At 43.9% G+C, this 18,219-nt stretch overlaps 1 protein-coding gene across 4 annotated transcripts in view; it reads left to right on the plus strand.

The window, feature by feature from the left end:
- LOC121303199 (electrogenic sodium bicarbonate cotransporter 4-like) overlaps window positions 1-18,219 on the plus strand; it is a 35,545-nt gene that overhangs the window by 3,529 nt on the left and 13,797 nt on the right. For 3 of the 4 annotated variants that reach the window (XM_041233756.1, XM_041233752.1, XM_041233753.1), the window contains exons 2-13: window positions 3,433-3,562; window positions 5,698-5,858; window positions 6,789-6,944; window positions 8,264-8,359; window positions 8,851-8,906; window positions 11,859-12,016; window positions 12,875-12,962; window positions 13,490-13,644; window positions 14,155-14,283; window positions 14,745-14,919; window positions 15,264-15,397; window positions 15,503-15,774. In XM_041233756.1, coding sequence (XP_041089690.1) covers window positions 3,433-3,562; window positions 5,698-5,858; window positions 6,789-6,944; window positions 8,264-8,359; window positions 8,851-8,906; window positions 11,859-12,016; window positions 12,875-12,962; window positions 13,490-13,644; window positions 14,155-14,283; window positions 14,745-14,919; window positions 15,264-15,397; window positions 15,503-15,774 — 1,710 coding nt within the window. The remainder of the gene's footprint in view (window positions 1-3,432; window positions 3,563-5,697; window positions 5,859-6,788; window positions 6,945-8,263; window positions 8,360-8,850; window positions 8,907-11,858; window positions 12,017-12,874; window positions 12,963-13,489; window positions 13,645-14,154; window positions 14,284-14,744; window positions 14,920-15,263; window positions 15,398-15,502; window positions 15,775-18,219) is intronic. The other variant, XM_041233754.1, reaches the window with a different exon arrangement.

Below are 18,219 nucleotides of genomic sequence, written 5' to 3' on the forward strand. Positions count from 1 at the left end.
TACCTAGTCTGGGGTCTGTGAGCCCTTCCCAGGGGCAACCCCCAACATGGTCCTTTTTTTTCTTCTTTTTAAAAAAAATAAATGTAGTAGTCGGCAATTGATTTCACCCCGTTTTTCTCCCAATTTGAAATATTCAATTGTATTTTAAGCTCGGCTCACCGCTACCACCCCTGCGCTGACTCGGGAGCGGCGAAGACGAACACACGCTGTCCTCCGAAGCGTGTGCCGTCAGCCGACCGCTTCTTTGCACACTGCAGACTCACCGTGCAGCCACCTCGGAGCTACACTGTCGGAGGACAACGCAGCTCTGGGCAGCTTACAGGCAAGCCCGCAGGTGCCCGGCCAACCACAGGGGGGCGCTGGTGCGCGGTGAGCCGAGGATACCCTGGCCAACCTAAGCCCCCCGCCCAGGCGGCGCTCAGCCAATTGTGCGCCGCCCCCTGGGAACTCCCCTCCACGGTCAGCAGTGGAATAGCCTGGACTGTAGGGCTAATCCTGCACTCCACGCGGAGCGCCTTTACAGGATGAGCCACGCAGGAACTCGGGGGCAAGTTTTTTTTATGAATAAAATCGAGTCTGATATTCCTGAAACTGTTCTGGACTATTAGCGGTTCCATTATTAATAATATTATTATTGATATATTTGGCAGGCGCCTTTATCCAAGGCAACTTGCAGGTGTTCCAGGGCAGTGCAGGGTTACAATGCAAGATTAATATTTAAATACAGTGTAGTTTACTAGAATACAATATTAACTAGGATGCAACAAGATAGGATTACAACAAGTTATATCTGCAATGACATATGATGCGAAAAATAACTCTGGATTCAAAGGGTTAAACGACTTATGAGTAAAACTATGAATTAGGTCTGGTATTTCAATAACAAAGGAGTTAATGAAAAGTGAAGCCGCTGGTATGTATCCCAGCATTGCTTGCATGGCACTGTGGGATTGATGGCCACGCGCTCTCTTTACTCCAGTGACCCCCTGCTGGTGAAGCGGATTAGAAGCGTGCGTTGGCGTCTCCGTTTGTGTGCCGAAAATAATCCTATTAATCAAGTTCCACCCGGGCTGGCTTAGCTGTTTCATAATGAACATAAGAACATAAGAACATAAGAAAGTTTACAAACGAGAGGAGGCCATTCGGCCCATCTTGCTCGTTTGGTTGTTAGTAGCTTATTGACCCCAAAATCTCATCAAGCAGCTTCTTGAAGGATCCCAGGGTGTCAGCTTCAACAACATTACTGGGGAGTAACTGCTTTAAAAAAAAAAAAATACATAGCTGCTTGAGAGAAAGAAAGAAAGAAAGAAAATAAGGAGAAAGGAAAGAGAGAGAAAGTCAAAGAAAGAAGGAAAGAAAAACAAAATCGCCATTCTTCTGATTGCAAAAACCAGTGCTGGATTGTAAAAAAGTACAGTGCAGTTAGGCTCCATTCATTAAACTGTTGACACCCAGTTCATTTTTAATTGCTTGTAAACATTATTTTTCAAGTGTATTTAAGTTCACTGATACTAAAGACTTAAAATCAGATGCAGATGTAATTTCTTTGGTGTCCACTAGGTGGCTATGATTAATTTCGAATGCAGCTGTAATGTGTTTAGTGTCCTGAAGGTGGCTAATACTAATGTCGCATGCAGGTGTAATGTGTGTGTAAGACTCTTCAGAGACTTTGAGTGGGTTTGAACGCTCAAGACCATTCCAGATATCATCTCGAACAAGGTGGCTTCAATCAGGGTCCAGCAATACAGATACTGAACATAAACTCGCTGACTGTTCATTCGCTACATAGACGTGGGCACAGCCAATAGGAGACACTCGCTTTCTTACCGAGGGCGGAGCTGGGTTAGTACTGCTAACGGAATCCCTCGGAGATCACGGAATTCGCAGGCTCCCGCAGAATTCCACAGATTCCCCATGAAACATACGTTAGCTGTTTGGTTCCGGTTTTGTTCAATTAACAGATGCTTTGTCTCCTTTAAAAACTAGACTGGAGCCGAGGCTTTGAAAATGTGTTCCAATAAGAAGTATCTTAGCGCTCCTCAGAACAGCGAATTATCATGTGATGCTTTTGCAGTGTTTCTCAGTCTTGTGGGTTTGTGTCCGACACTCAGCATTAACGTTACAGAGCCTCAGGCCAGGGCAGGACACAGTCTCACTGAGAACGTTTCCATTTGCAAATTCAGAGCAGGGTTCGTTAAGAAGATCGTGGGAATGATCATGACATTTCCATCTGCATGGAGAAATATAAACTGGACAGTAATCACATATACATGAACGGACATACACAAGCACATGTACATGCAACACATGTACATACATGCTGTAATGAATCTCCTCCTAGCTTCCTTGAACCGTATGGTTTGCGATTCGTGTCCAGCCCTTGCCTTTCCATTCAGTACAATGGGCTGAGTTGCCAGTTCATTTATACACTACCATATATATATATATATATATATATATATATATATATATATATATATATATATATATATACAGTACCAGTCAAAAGTTTGAGTACACCTGCTTGAAACCAGGTTTTTCATGATTATCTATGCTTTTAACTCTATAAACTTGTCTATAAACACTTAATATTTCATTATATGATACGTGTACTTATATAAGCTGATAATCATAAGCGAATTGCATTCAAAAATGTAATTTTTAAATGAAAATGTAAATCTTGTCAATTTCAATGAAATGGTCACCCAAAGCAAGGGGATTTCAGACTGAAGCCCAAGTCAGTTAAAAGTCTGAAATGTGTATAACACGAGGTGTTAGAACACTGGCCTAAGTATAAATAGATGTTCTCTGAGTTAACTAGCATGTTATCTAATTAACATTTTGTCACCAATTATTGTTAACAGGTGAGGGTCCAGGATTACTATAAATATAGGTGGCATAGGCACAAGTTTGTCATTCTTGAATGTAAGGGAGCAGAAAATGGCAAAATACGCTCAGTTAAGCAAAGAAAAAAGACATTTAAGAAATGAAGGTCAATCTTAGTTTCCAGCAAGTGTACTCAAACTTTTGACTGGTATTTATCTATCTATCTATCTATCTATCTATATATATATATATATATATATATATATATATAGACACACACACACACACACACACACACACACACACACACGAGTGCTCTCTCGTTATAGTGCTAATCAGTTATTGCACGGTTGGGTTGTGGTTCCCATTTGCTCCATAATGCCATTACAGTATCCCTTTGATACTCGTTATCAGGCCGAACACAGAATAGCACGGTCTTGTACCTATGGCTCCCCACTGTAGCGTTATAAAGGGTGAGCAATACATGCATATATATATATTTTTTTAATAATGTCTGAAGTGATGCAAAATGTTTGGCTCTAGCAGTGTGTGTAGAGTTGTACTGGTGTGTGACCCTAACCCTAAACCCCTCTCCTCTCCCCCCAGTTTCCCCAGCTGCGGAGCGCCTGCGCTATATCCTGGGGGAGGAAGATGAGCTGCCTAACCCCACCCTCTTCACAGAGATGGATACACTGCAGCACGACGGGGATGAGCTGGAGTGGAAAGAGTCTGCCAGGTCAGGGGGGTGGGGGGGATCATAAACACCTAGGGGGGAGACAGGGGAGAAGAGAGGGGGGACAAGGGAGAAGAGAGAAACCAGGTGAAGGGGGAGAGGAGAGAGTGATGGGGAGAGGAGTAAGAGGATAGAGAATGGGGTGGAAGGGGAAAGAGAGATGGTGAAGTGAGGAGGAAAGGAGAGGAGAGAAAGGAGAGAGAGAGAGAGAGAGAGAGAGAGGAGAGAGAGAGAGAGAGAGAGAGAGAGAGAGAGAGAGAGAGAGAGAGAGAGAGAGAGAGAGAGAGGTGCACACACATGTTGCAACATGCCATTGTCTAATTCCACGCTGGTTTCCAGTAGTGTACAACAATGTCTTTGTGCACCAAATCCCTCATTAATGAATCTGAAGTGGGAGCGAGCGAGACTCTAATATTAACACCAGCGAGGCCGGGGGTGAAAGGGAGTGGTCCGTGCGATAACAGAACCGAAAAGCTTAAAAATTGACCCGACCAGTCAAGCCACTTCCATGGCAGTGTATTTCCTCATTAATAATTTCCACTGGGAGCTTTCAGTCAGCTATTTGAGGTTTTAAAGAATGAAACGCTGTGCTCAGGGTAACACTCAAGGGCAGCTGCAATGGGACAAGGCTGCCATTGTTAGCACAGGCCCACAGTGTGCTAACTGCGCCCTTCGCAAATGGTCTCCACGGCAACGCAAGCAGAAAGTGTCAATGCTAGGGCAATCGCTATACGCTAAGGGGCAATGGTAGCACAAGGGCATCTCCAATGTGTAGAGGTCAGGGTTGGTAGAATGGTACCACGGTATGCTAACTATGCCCTTCCCAAATGATCTGCAGTGGCAATGCAGGCAGACAGACAGACAGTGGCACATTGAACATCATTTTTGATGTTTTAAAATGGATTATCTTACCTGTTCTACAGCACTGGTAACAATATCACTGCCCCCCTTGTTCTTGGTTCTTTGCCTGTATTGTATAGTCAGTTTGAAGAGTGAAAAAGTCATCTGACAAGCTTAACATGTTTGATTCAGAGTCTTATACAGCTCTGGATCAACATTTTTGCGTCCCCTAGAATTTTAAGATTTAAACATCAATTAAAAAAAAAAAATAATAATAATAGTATATGAACGTAATTTAGATCTGTTATTTTAACATCATGCAATCAAAGAAACCACCAAATGATATCGCAAAAGTCTTTGTCAGTTTTTCGTTAAGTATATGGAAAACTACAAAGCAGCGTGTAATTTGATATGTTAAGGTAACGTTGTTCAGCAGGTGCATTCGACTTTATGAAGCAAAATGCATTCATTCAATAGGGAGATGCAAAACTTTTGGCCAGAGGTGTACAGCACTAACACAAAACAGACGGGATAGCGAGCGCACAGTACTGTTTTTAAATTTAAAAAGGTGTATTCTAGCCAAAACTATAAGAGTGACCTCATCTGAAACATTTGTCCACTTGACTTTCTTACCCTAGACCAGAGGTAGGCAGCCTTGTCCCTTCCATCCCATTCTATTCCATTGCAGGACTTTGTTCCAACCAGATCCTTGATTATTCAATTGACTTCCAATGCAGGTCAATTAAATAATTTAGCATTTGGTTGGAACCAAGTCCTGCAGTGGAATGGAATGGGATTGGCCAAGGTTGCCTACCTTTGCCTTAGACCAGCAGTTCTCAATCCTGTCCCTCAGGGAGCCCAAATGAGCTTTCAATTACTGAACTAAACCCTTAATTGGAGTAACAGATAGCTTAATTAGGCATTTTTAATTGTTTGCTGCTCTTTAACAGTTGGAGATTTCAGCTTAACTATATTTAATTGGTCTAATTATTTGATTAATTGGACACATTTAACACTTCTCTCCAGGCCTCAAAATGTTTCATAGAATAGAGTACCTTGAATCAAGTGTATTTTTAAAATCATCAACTGCGAAAGACCTTGCAAAAACATGAAATATGTCCAATTGAACATATACTTAAATCAGTGATGTTAATTGAGGGATTAAGTGAAAAACAGAACCCTATGACCCCCCCTTGAAGACTGGACTTTGACAGCCCTGGATCAGGAAGGAGAGATCTCTCCGAATGTAACACAGCAGTGTGTGTGTGTGTGTGTGTGTGTGTGTGTTTCCCTGGCAGGTGGGTGAAGTTCGAGGAGAAGGTGGAGGAAGGAGGGGAGAGGTGGAGTAAACCCCACGTCTCCACCCTGTCTCTGCACAGCCTGTTTGAATTGAGGACCTGTCTACAGACTGGGACAGTCCTGCTGGACCTAGAGGGCTACTCCCTACCACAGATCATAGGTAAACACTTGTACAGGGCCCATGTCTGTGTGCCTGCTGTAATGCAGGGATGGAAAGAAGACTATGACAGTTTGATCCATTCCCGGGTTTATTAAGACACACCTGAGCTTGATACACTGAGGCTGGCAAAGCTCATATTTAAACCTGGAATGGGTGAAACTGCTATGCAACAGGATTCTTGTTTCCATCGCTGTAATGGATCTCCTTTGAGCGGCTCACGAGTTAATGACACCGACATCAGCATCAGACCCATACTTGCCTCTCGACCACAGAGCTTGCGCTTTAATTGAACAGTGAAACGTTCCTCCCTGCGTGGATTGTGGTTTGCGTCCAGCCCTCGCCTCTCCATTCACTTCAACGGGCTGGGATGCCAACACATTACAACGTAGAGCTGCAGTGAGACAGTCCTGGTGGAATATCAGGCAGTCATCGATGAACTGAGAATGCTGTAGAAAAGCAAGAAGAAACTCTTTGCAAAAGCTGAAAGCTTACACGAGCGTGTTCTTTTAAACAGCAACATAGGAATTGTTTGTTAAGAGATGTCTTTCTGTTTTTGTGTGCACAAGGCGACCTTCTTAGCAGAAGTTTAGTTTAGCTGCTTCTGATCCAGAGGGGGAATTAAAATGTAATCCTGGGATTTATTATTGGAAATCAGGTCAAAACATTTAGATTTCGAAATGCAGTTGCTAACGCTTCACCTGATCACCTGCCTGCGGTTCTGTTTCGATCCGATCTGTAAGTATGAAAGTCAGCAGGGTTTCTTCAGCTTGGGTGGCCCGTTCTGTCGAGAACACGACAGAATTGATCTCAGGATCTCGACCTAAAAGGACGCTGGAACGGTTCAGCCCATCACACAGCTCAGGGTTCTCCGTTAATGTTCGGTCTCCCGAAAAATAACGCCTTTTGATTTTGTCCTGTTCTGCGTTCCAGACGATATAATCGAGAAGCAGATTGAGGACGGGCTGATCAAGGCTGAGCTCCGGGACAAGATCAGCTATGTGTTACTACGAAAACACCGTCACCAGACCAAGAAGCCTATCCACCGCTCACTGGCTGACATGGGCAAGTCCGTCTCCACCACCTCCAGTGAGTCCCTGGCCCCCTGGACATCTGTGTGTCATTATTTCTAGTTATTTGTTACTTGAGTTCTGGTGTTGAAAACCCGCCTCCTTTTGCCTTCATAAGAAAAGCACATTTTTGCTTTTTGTTCATGCAAGCCCAACACATCGAAGGCCTGCCTCGATCACAGCAAGACATTATAAAAACCCAGCTGAACACGATCCATGTGCAAGCTGTTGTTTTTATGCACTGTGAAAGCATGTAAACTGTTTGTTTTTTCATTTTCTTTAAACCTGATCAACTAACTCTGCCTTAACAACACTGATGCAGATCGTCAGCTGAGCTGCAGATTTCCTATTTGAAACATCCCCCCCCCCCCTTTTTTCAGTGCTGGCTAGCGATAGCATCACAGCTGTTTCTTAGTTCAATGGCGACAATCAATCGAGCGAGAAGTTTGATTGAATTGCGGCAAAAATCAAGGAAAATGACGTGAACTCCATCGTTCTTTCCCTGGTTTTACTGCGTAGTTCTATAAAACTAAAAGGTAAATTGTAGACTGGGACAAATGAAGTTAGCAAAAGAGTAATTAAAAAAAAAAAAACTAGTGTTAACGTTCCTTGAGACCCCAGTTAAATCACTAACGGATTCAAAGAGCCTTTGGTTTTTTCTGATTGGATTTGGCCCTGTTGCATCCCTGTTTATAAAAGGAGTCAAAGACCTTTTTGAATGAAATTCGGTTTTCTAAACGGACACCAGCTTATGCAGGTTTCAAAAGGGATCATTTAATCTGAATTGGATTTTTTTTTTTTTTTCCTCTCCCGCCCGGCTGACAGTGAAACAATAATCTTTTTAGATTCATGCGAGCAAATTTGACTAACACACTTTTCTCCACTTCTGTCATCTGTTTTCCCTTCTCACCCTTTTATGTATCTCCCTTTTTTGTCTCAATCCTTCCTTCTCCCATCTCTTTCTCTCTCCATCCCTTTCTCTCTCATCCCTTTCTGTTTATTCCCCTTCCCCCTCTCCTCTTCCCTATTCTCCCCTCTCCTCTTCACCTCCCTTCACTTCCTCTCCACCTCCACTACCCTTTTCTCTCCTGCCCCATCCCCTCTATCTCCCCTCCCGATTCCTCTTTATCCTCCCTTCACTTTCTCCACTCCTCTCTTCTCCCCTCTCCCTTCTACTTTCCCTCCCTTCACTTTCTGCCTCTCCCCCGCTCCCTGTCACCCCTCTTCTCCCCTCTCCCCATTCCTCGTTACCTCCCTTTACTTTCTCTCTCCCTCCCCATGCCCTCTATCGCACCTCCATCCCAGCCACCCCCCCCCCCCCCCCCCCCCCGGGTATAGACCGCAGCCCCAGTCGAAGCCCCAGTGCCAGGGCTAATCTCCACCGCTCCTCCGAGGACCTGAGAGCGAGGCAGGCTGGTAGTTACGGACGCCTACGTAAGTCTGCTCCAAGTCTGAGTTCCTCTAGAGCAACTGCCTCCGAGGAGCTGTGAGACAGACCTGCTCCGTGAATCAGACTGTGCATTAGCTTTGCAGTGCGCCATGCCGTCTGACAATCAGACAAGCAAACTGGACAGTGGGTTGTAAGCCTTGGGTGTAAAATGGAGAAGAAATATCTATTATAACACATCCTAATATAGTAATATATTGGGGTTTTGATTTATACAGTTTGAGTTATAAGTAAATATAATTGGCTGTTTTAAAAATCTGGTTTATTCCTGCACAGAAAATACAAGTGAAATTCAATCATGTTTTATTATTCTCTTAAGAAATCTGATTTTTGATTTGAATCTATTTTATTTGAATTTATTTTATTTCTATAATATCTAATAGCTACGCACCATTAATCAAGGGATATGTCGGTCTGATATGTATTTTTCTTAATTACTCAAAGCTTTTAATGTCCCCCCCCCCACCTCAATCTGTAGGTCAAGCTCACAGCCGCAGTATGAATGATATCTCTGACACCCTGAGCACAGACCAGGTAAATAAAACCATTTCACACACTGGACTTCAATCTGCAAGCTTGCACATCTCAACTGCTCTGCAGTAATACTGCAAAAATCTTTTATGTTAAGTATGTGGAAAACTACAAAACAGTGTGTAATTCGATATGCTAAGGTAACGTTATTCATCTGGTTGCATTTGACTTTATAAAGCAAAATGAATCAATTCCTTAGGGTGATGCAAAACTGATGCAAAGATCTTAATTATGTTCATATAGGTTTTTTTTTTTTAATTATGTCTCAATCCTAAAATTCTAGGTGACGCAAAACATTTGGCCACAGCTGTTAAGATTTCCCTCAAAGAAAGCTGAACACTATGGTAACCCACAGTGAAAGCACTGGTAAATGCAAGAGATATTTAGTAAAAGTTACAAAACTTCAGTCCTTTTGGCCACAGCTGCCTATGACATACAAAAGAGAAGTGTGTCCAATTTGGACAGAACTTGGTAAGGACATTCTTTAGCTCAGGTTAGGGTTGTCTCAGCAGTGGAATCTGCAGTGTGACTTTCTCTTCCGGTGGGCTGAGCCATTCTCTGAATCCACTGGTTTCTTTATGAGCCCTCTTAAGTCGTGCCAGTCAGTGCGGTCAGCTTTGGATCAGCAGCTTCTAGAGCTGGTTCATGTTTACCATCAACAAGGCAGGATACACTTCTAGTTAGATCATTCTACAGACTGATGCAAAGCGTCTGGACACAGCTGTAGACTAATTAATTTCAACACAGGTGGAGTAGCGAGAACCTCACTGCTTTAAGAAAGTTATCAAGCCAGAGAAATATTTCATTCAACGACTCTCCAGTCCAGTGGTGTCCAATCCTGGTTTAACAGGTAGAATTAGATAACAAACTAGTTCAGGGTCTGGATGCAGGTTTAATTAAACCATTCAGAACAGGGCTGGAACAAAGACCAGGAGTGGAAGGAGCAGCTTTGGCTAGCCCTGCTTCTGATCTCCAATCTGTTTAGACTGCGCTTGTAGATCTCTTGATCTACCTCTCCTACTAGTTGCGGCACTGCTCCGGTAAATAAAGTCCCGTGCAGAGCTCCTAGTCCCTCCCGCCACACGCTCACGCCAGTGATGCTGCTGACACACGCACACACTCGGACACACACACTCACACATTCTCACTCTCACACACTCTTTCACACACACACTCTTTCACACTTACACACACTCTCACACACACACACTCTTTCACACACTCTCACACCCCCGCAGCCTCAGCTTTACAGCAGCTTAGAAATACAACAAGTATTGCTTGTTCATATTTATGACAAACAATGTCGAGTTTGACTTTCAAAGTGGAATTAAAAGATTATGAAATTATTTCCCAAGAGTTCTCCAATCCCCGTTCACATGCTGTGACTTTGGAGAAATTTCATACAGAGGAACGTTGACCGTTTACTACAAACGAAAAATGAAACAACGAGAAAGAACTTGGAAGAACAGGTTTTTTTTTGTTCTCAGAAGTAAAAAAAAAAAAAAAAAAAAAAAAAACCCTACAGGGAAGTCATTTTTTTATTTACCAAACAATTAAACTCAAACTTTTTCAAACTTTCATGAGATTAGTGAAAACAGTAACACCTTACACAAAGTGTCTATAATTACTGTGTATTGACAAAGTAGTGACTTAGTAAATACATGTGTTACTTACATATCATTACTGTGTTATTATGCATAGTTACAATGTACTGAATGTGTAAATCTTTTTGCACAATATAACCCTAACAGGGGGTCCTCGGGTCACCGTGCACCAGCGCCCCCCTGTGGTCTGGCCGGGCGCCTGCAGGCTTGCCTGTAAGCTGCCCAGAGCTGTGTTGTCCTCCGACGCTGTAGCTCCGAGGTGGCTGCACGGTGAGTCTGCAGTGTGTAAAGAAGCGGGCGGCTGACGGCACGGGTGTTTGTTTTCGCCGCTCCTGAGTTGGGGTGGTAGCGGTGATCTGAGCCTAAAAATAATTGGCCATTACAAATTGGGAGAAGAATGATAAAAAACAATCGCCGCCTATTAATAGGAATCTATTGAACGGGATTGCAGTCACCTGCCCAATACAGAGTAACAGCCCTTTAGAAAGACGGATAGGAATCTGTGCAAATTATATGAAGAGCAGCATGGAGAGAGCAACACATTGATTTTAGGTTTATTTAATTACATGTCCTGTCTGCATCCAATACCCTAGCCTCCAGGCTGCAGTGCTGGGTGCTAGAACCTGTACTCAGTCTGATTTATATAGACAGAGCATAATGATTTACGATTGAAGAGTGTATTCGATTTCTGCATTGGGGGCATGCATACGAGAGTTATCTTAACAGATCTGTTCTTCCCGTTGTTTAAATACACTTTGCATATAATTTCCATTCGTCGGTGACTTTTTAAAATGCTTAACCCCCTCAGTACATCAGGCACATCAGAGTGTAACAGTTGACATGCCCCCCTTGCAACACATGCCCTCCTGCATCACAGTCCTGGTACCTTTTTGTCTGACAGGCGAGAATTATACTGTTTTCAAGTGGACCATATTAAAAAAATGAAACTTTTTGTGTTGCAAAAATGTAGAACTATGTTCAAAAGTTGTGCGTCACCTAGAATTTTAGGATTGAGACATAATAATAATAATAATAATAATAATAATAATAATAATAATAATAATAATAATAATAATAATAATAATGACAATAATGCCAGGAGGTTCAAATCCCAGCTCAGCCACTGACTCACTGTGTGAGACCCTGAGCAAGTCAACGAACCTCCTTGTGCTCCGTCCTTCTGTTGTTGCAGCAGTTGTGATGCAGAGTTCAAACCTAAGTCTCTGTAAGTTGCTTTGGATAAAAGCATCTGCTACATGACCAGTTAATAATACTACTACTACTACTAATAATAATAATAATAATAATAATAAAGGGTATATATGGAAACCATTTGTTTATTTTTCTGCAGCTGAAGAACAAGTTCATGAAAAAGATCCCTCGCGATGCTGAGGCCTCCAACGTGCTGATCGGGGAAGTGGACTTCCTGGACAAACCTTTTGTGGCGTTCGTCAGGCTGGCACAGGCCACCACGCTGGGGGGCCTCACAGAGGTACCTGTGCCCACCAGGTAAGAGATAACAGGCATGGGAATAAGACTCCTGTTGCATAGTAGTGTTGCCCCTTCCAGGTTTTACTATGAGCTTGATTAGCCACAGTGTGTAAAGGCAACAGGCTCAGGTGTGTCTTATTAAAGTCATAGTGAAACCAGGAATGGCTCAAACTGCTATGCAACGGGAGTCTTATTTCCATCACTGTATAACACCCAAACAAGCACTGTAGTGTGAGTGAGGACGTGGTGTGAAGGGCGTTTCTTATTTTGTGAGAAATGTCGTCTCTCTGGGTGAGAGGTCTGACAAGCGAAGCCGATAGGAGGCATGCAGCACTGTTCGGAGTATTCTCTTATTATAAAGCCCAAGACCCTTTTAAACTGCAGATCCCTGACACATGCTGCGTACTGTGAAACAAATTGCTCCAGGAGTTAACTAGAAGACTTTTTCATGAAACAGATAATGCATCAGACTTTATATGCCAGGCACAATTTTCAGGTATTTTACATCTCGTCCGAAGGACGGCGCACAAGGGGGTGAAGTGACTTCACTCAGGGTGCTGCTGCTGCAGAGTCACAATAGGAGTCCGAAGGACGGCGCACAAGGAGGTTCAGTGACTTGCTCAGGGTCCCTCACAGTGAGTCAGTGGCTGAGCCGGGATTTTAACCTCCTGGTGTCAAGCCCCTTTCTTTAACCACTGGACCCCCAAGCCTACTTATTACCTTGACTATGAGTCAGTCATCAAAACTTGCTGAAAATAGGTAAATGCCTAAAAATAAATGTGTGTGTGTGTATATATATATATATATATATATATATATATATATATATATATATATATATGTGTATTATCAGTAATGCCAGTCTCTCCTCTCCAGGTTCTTGTTTGTATTGCTGGGTCCTAAGGGTAAAGGAAAGTCCTACAATGAAATTGGCAGAGCCATCGCCACAATCATGGTTGATGATGTAAGTGTGCCTTCCTTCCCCGACCCAACCAAATCAAACATACTTTCCAGTTTGCTGTGCATAAAAATACTTTCATCTTGAAAATGTTGGTCCTTTTCTTGCTGTGAAATGTGAGGTGCAATGGGACTAAAAATGTAAAACTATAAGAAACTAAGATAAGTAGAGATTGGTTAGTTCCTTCTTCAGTGTATTGATAAAGGGACTTGGAATCAATAAACCACTTTCACATCTCTCTCTCTCGCTCCCTCTCTCTCCTCTCTCTTCCTTTCTTCCACCCTCTGTCTCTTACCCCACTCTTTCTGTCTCCTCATCCCAATCTCTCTCTCCCTCACCCTTTCCATCACCCTCCCTCTCTTTTTCCCCTTCTTCCTCTGTAACCCTCTCGCCTGTCTCTGCTCTCCCCCTCTCCCTCGCTCCCCTTCTCCTTTCCCCCCTCTCTCCCCTTCTCCCTTTCCCCCTCTCTTCCCCTCTCCCATTCCCCTATCCCTCTCCCCCTCTCCCTTTCACCCTCTCTCCCCCCTCTCCAGCTGTTCAGTGATGTGGCCTATAAAGCGCGGGATCGTGATGACCTCATTGCGGGGATCGATGAGTTCCTGGATGAAGTCATTGTCCTGCCCCCGGGGGAGTGGGACCCCACCATCCGTATCGAGCCCCCCAAGAAGATCCCCTCCGCCGAAAAGAGGTGACGAGAGGACAAATTCACACCCAACCTGAAACTACCACTGATCCAACCCCAACCCTACACCCAAACGCAAACCCTGACCCTAACCCCAACTCTACCTCCTACCCCAAACCCTAACCCTAACACCAGCTCTACCTCCTACCCCAAACCCTAACCCTAACACCAGCTCTACCTCCTACCCCAAACCCTAACCCTAACACCAGCTCTACCTCCTACCCCAAACCCTAACCCTAACACCAGCTCTACCTCCTACCCCAAACCCTAACCCTAACACCAGCTCTACCTCCTACCCCAAACCCAAACCCTAACACCAGCTCTACCTCCTACCCCAAACCCTAACCCTAACACCAGCTCTACCTCCTACCCCAAACCCTAACCCTAACACCAGCTCTACCTCCTACCCCAAACCCTAACCCTAACACCAGCTGAAAGGGACTATTGGCAATGATAACTCCACCTCAAATCCGGTTTGTCTCTCCCTCTCCCTCCCTCCCTCTCTCTCTCTCACAGGAAGTCGGTGTTCTCTCTGAACGAGGCCGGTCAGGTGAACGGCTCGGCGGGCGGGGGGGGCGGGCCCAGTGATGACGAGGAGATGCCAGCACCGCACGAGCTGGGAGAGGAGCTGCAGTGGACTGGGAGGTACGAGAAGCCAGTTCAAAGATTCCAAGCCAGATCTGTCCATCCTCCTCTACCTGGAGCTGCAATCCCAGGGAATCCGTAGCAGTATAGAGACAGGCAGACAAACAGACAGGCAGATAGATATGCAGACAGGCAAATAGATAGACAGACAAACAAACAGAGGGTTAGATATGCAGACAGACAGATAGCTAGACACTTAAATAGATAGACGGTTAGATATGCAAACAGGCAGATAGACAGATAGCTATGCAAACAGACAGATGGATAGACAGACAGATAGCAGTCGAGACCCAAGTCCTTTCAACTGGGTCAGCTGGAGGAGATAGATATAATGATGGCTTTGCTGAGGGCTGAGTCTGGATAAGAAACGTGAACTGCCCCAGTGAAATCGAATGTATAGATAGAGAGATAGAGAGATAGGTAGATGGCTGGCCCGTGCCCTCACGCCTCTCTGGTCTCAGGTTCTGTGGAGGTCTATACCTGGATATGAAACGCAAGCTGCACTGGTTCCCCAGCGATATCTACGACGGGATTCACATCCAGTCCATCTCTGCCATCCTCTTCATCTACCTGGGCTGCATCACCAACGCCATCACCTTCGGGGGTCTGCTGGGGGATGCCACGGACAACTATCAGGTGGGACCCCCCAACCCCCAAACCACTGGTCAAAGAGGAGGGAATTTGTGTTGTACTGGGGTCAGAGGCGTATTGATCAACGGTGTAATGCAAGCAAACAAATTGAGGGTGGAATTCGATTTTTGATTATGTTATTATTTATTAATCAGGGATTCTATTAACCAGTGATTCTGTTAACCAGTGATTCTGTCAACTAGTGATCTATATTATCTGTTAACCCCATGGCTTCTATTCACTGTATGGACTTTGTAACTGAAAAAAGTCTCTCTGCCTCATCCCTCTCCCTCTCCCACTCCCAACCTTGTCCTCTCCCTCTCCCTGCCTCCCTCTCCTCTCTCTCTCAGGGTGTGATGGAGAGTTTCATTGGCACGGCAATGGCTGGCTCAGTCTTTTGTTTATTTGCTGGGCAGCCTCTCATCATCCTGAGCAGCACAGGACCCATCCTGATCTTTGAGAAGCTGCTCTTTGACTTCAGCAAGTAAGAGACACAACCCTTCCCAACAGTGATGTTCTGGTATCTTCAGATTTCGGACCGCACCCCTGGGGTCTGCTGTATGTTCTAATTCCATGCTGCCCTCAACAGGGGTAATGATATTGACTACATGGAGTTCAGGCTGTGGATTGGTCTTCACGCCTGCCTGCAGTGTCTCGTCCTGGTTGCCACGGACGCCAGCTTCATCATCAAGTACATCACGCGCTTCACCGAAGAAGGCTTCTCCACCCTCATCTCCTTCATCTTCATCTACGACGCCATCAAGAAGATGATCGGAGCCTTCAAGTACTACCCAATCAACTCGGAGTTCAAGCCTGACTACGTGACGGCTTATAAGTGCGAGTGTGTGGCTCCAGACCCAGGTGAGCCCACCGTCAAACCACACCACACCACGGGGGAGAGGAGGGGGGCGGGCAAGGGTATCCCATCCATCTGCTGGGGGTGAGGGAGGGCATCCCTTCCTAACTGATATAAAAATAACAGCATGTCCCCTTCCTCCATGATTTTCTATTAACATTTTTAGAAATTTGTGAACACTGTGGAGTTTAAAATGTTACCCGGCCAAAACCATACATGCATTATAAAATCAATACATAAACAGGAAACTTTTAACAGTTGTGCACACAGTGATTGAAGGGGATATGCAGTTCTTCACGAGTACATTGAAGAAGGCACAAAGCGAAACGTTTGTCTGCTTGTCTTCGTTTCAGTTTCAATAATCCGAACGCAACTAAAAGGGTGACGCTGAGAGTCTTCGAATGGCACGGGGGTCACTGTCCTGGGCATCCATGATGGGGTGTGGGGTTCACTTCTGTGTTGGGGTTAGGGGTGTAACGTTATTAATGCCATGATACGGTACGCATCACGACACACTGTCCTGATTGCTTACTTGTTGCAAGATGTGTAATCAGATCATTAAAGATGGACCATTTTGTTAGATATATCATGTCAAGAATGCATCACGATTCATAGATGCACAATTAATCGTTACACCCCTAAGTTGGAATATGCAATTTTATAATATATGTATATTTTTAAAACTTTATTTAGTTTAAAATTTCCATTTCAAACTAATTGAAGACTGTATTGTCAGATTTGTGTGAGTCCGGTTTCACTGATTGACATCAGAGCAACTGAAATATTTCTATTTTATTTTTGGTGGAAATTAGAACAATCAGAATATTTGAACGGTAGACAGCCCAGGATGATCTAGTGCCGTTGTTCCAGTCTCTCTATAATGTCTTGTTGCTGCTGTGCTAATGTTTTTTGACTACTGTAACTGATTTGTACCATATCTGTTTCTGCTGCACACACAATTTTCGGCTGGTAACTATTCTGAGTGAGTATCGTGTCTCTTACGAGTATCGCATGCTGCACTGCACACTGTGGTCTGCTTGTAGTGCAGCTATCCTGTGTAACCCTCATACATGCTCCATCTTTATAACAAAGCAGTGGAACATTACACTATGCAACACAATTTTTGTTCCTGGGTAGTAAGTGTTATTTCCTAATTGCTTATGCCTCAAAAGTATAGATGGCTATTATTCCCCACAAACTTTGCTTTTGTGACCAGGACAGTGATATTTCAAAATATCACTATTTCCAATGGGAAAACGAGCAAATGTGTGTCTTTTCGTTCACATAAAGTCAGAAAAAAACAACATATGAATCCAAATTAACATGTATTTATACTGTATTTACAGTATAATCGCAAATCTTTTATAGTCATCTTTGTATTACTTTAGTATAAATACATGTTAATTCGGATTCATATGTTGTTTTTTTCTGACTTTATGTGATCGAAAAGACACACATTTGCCCGTTTTCCCATTGGAAATAGTGATATTTTGAAATATCACTGTCTTGGTCACAAAAGCAAAGTTTGTGGCCATTTTCTATACTTTTGAGGCATAAGCAATTAGGAAATAACACTTACTACCCAGGAACAAAGGCGCACTAACCCAGAATTCAAAATCCATTTCCTTCCTTGTTAGCACTAGCAACACGATCACGAGTCCCCCTGTAAGGAAACTAAACCGTTTGCCTATTTCTCTGTTTGAAGGAGCGCACTCGACACGAATTTAAGCAGAATTCAACAAGTTTCCTTTATTGATTCTGTCAAACAGTCACACGTTTCCAGCATAGTCGTTATCATCAGGCACAATAATGAGGCCACTAGTTATTAAAAGAAATGAAGCAATGAAAAAAGCTGCCAGTTTCTGGAAGAAGCACAAACACAGCGCTGGTGTGTGTTCAGGATCTTGATGCTTCTTCAATGCACCTCCAAGAGCTGCTGCTTTATAGTGTCCACAGACCTTTGTGTGCAAAGCTTAGTTGCTGGCTTATCTCTGTGTGTGAGCAACATTTTGTCCAAACAGTTCTTGCTTGCACCAGATTAGGTCAGTTCTCCTCGTTTTATTGCCCCTGTCTCAGGGCAATAAAACATTCTAGCAGCCCACATACAGCTGCACCCTCAGTCATAATTTTGTACTTCATAATCTTTTCGTTAACTCTTTACAGCCCCCTTCAAAGAAGGACCTCTGTATTCAATGTTCTACTTTTAAAGGGTGGCAGTGACAATGTTGCAGTGGTGCTAACAAGTGGCCAGAAAATGGATTTGAAATAGTGAGTGCCCTGTTATAACGAGGGAGCCCCGTCTGTATTCCTGCTGTTTTAGTCCGGATGGATTTGGCTCCTGAGGAGTCCCTTCCACACCTGGTCTTTGTTCCAACCCTGTTCTGAATTGTTTAACTGAATTACACCTGCAGACCCTGGAGTCGTTCAATATCTCATTTTACCTGTTAAAC

This window comes from Polyodon spathula, chromosome 31 (genome assembly GCF_017654505.1).
Source record: "Polyodon spathula isolate WHYD16114869_AA chromosome 31, ASM1765450v1, whole genome shotgun sequence".
In the NCBI taxonomy this organism is placed as follows: Eukaryota; Metazoa; Chordata; class Actinopteri; order Acipenseriformes; family Polyodontidae; genus Polyodon; species Polyodon spathula.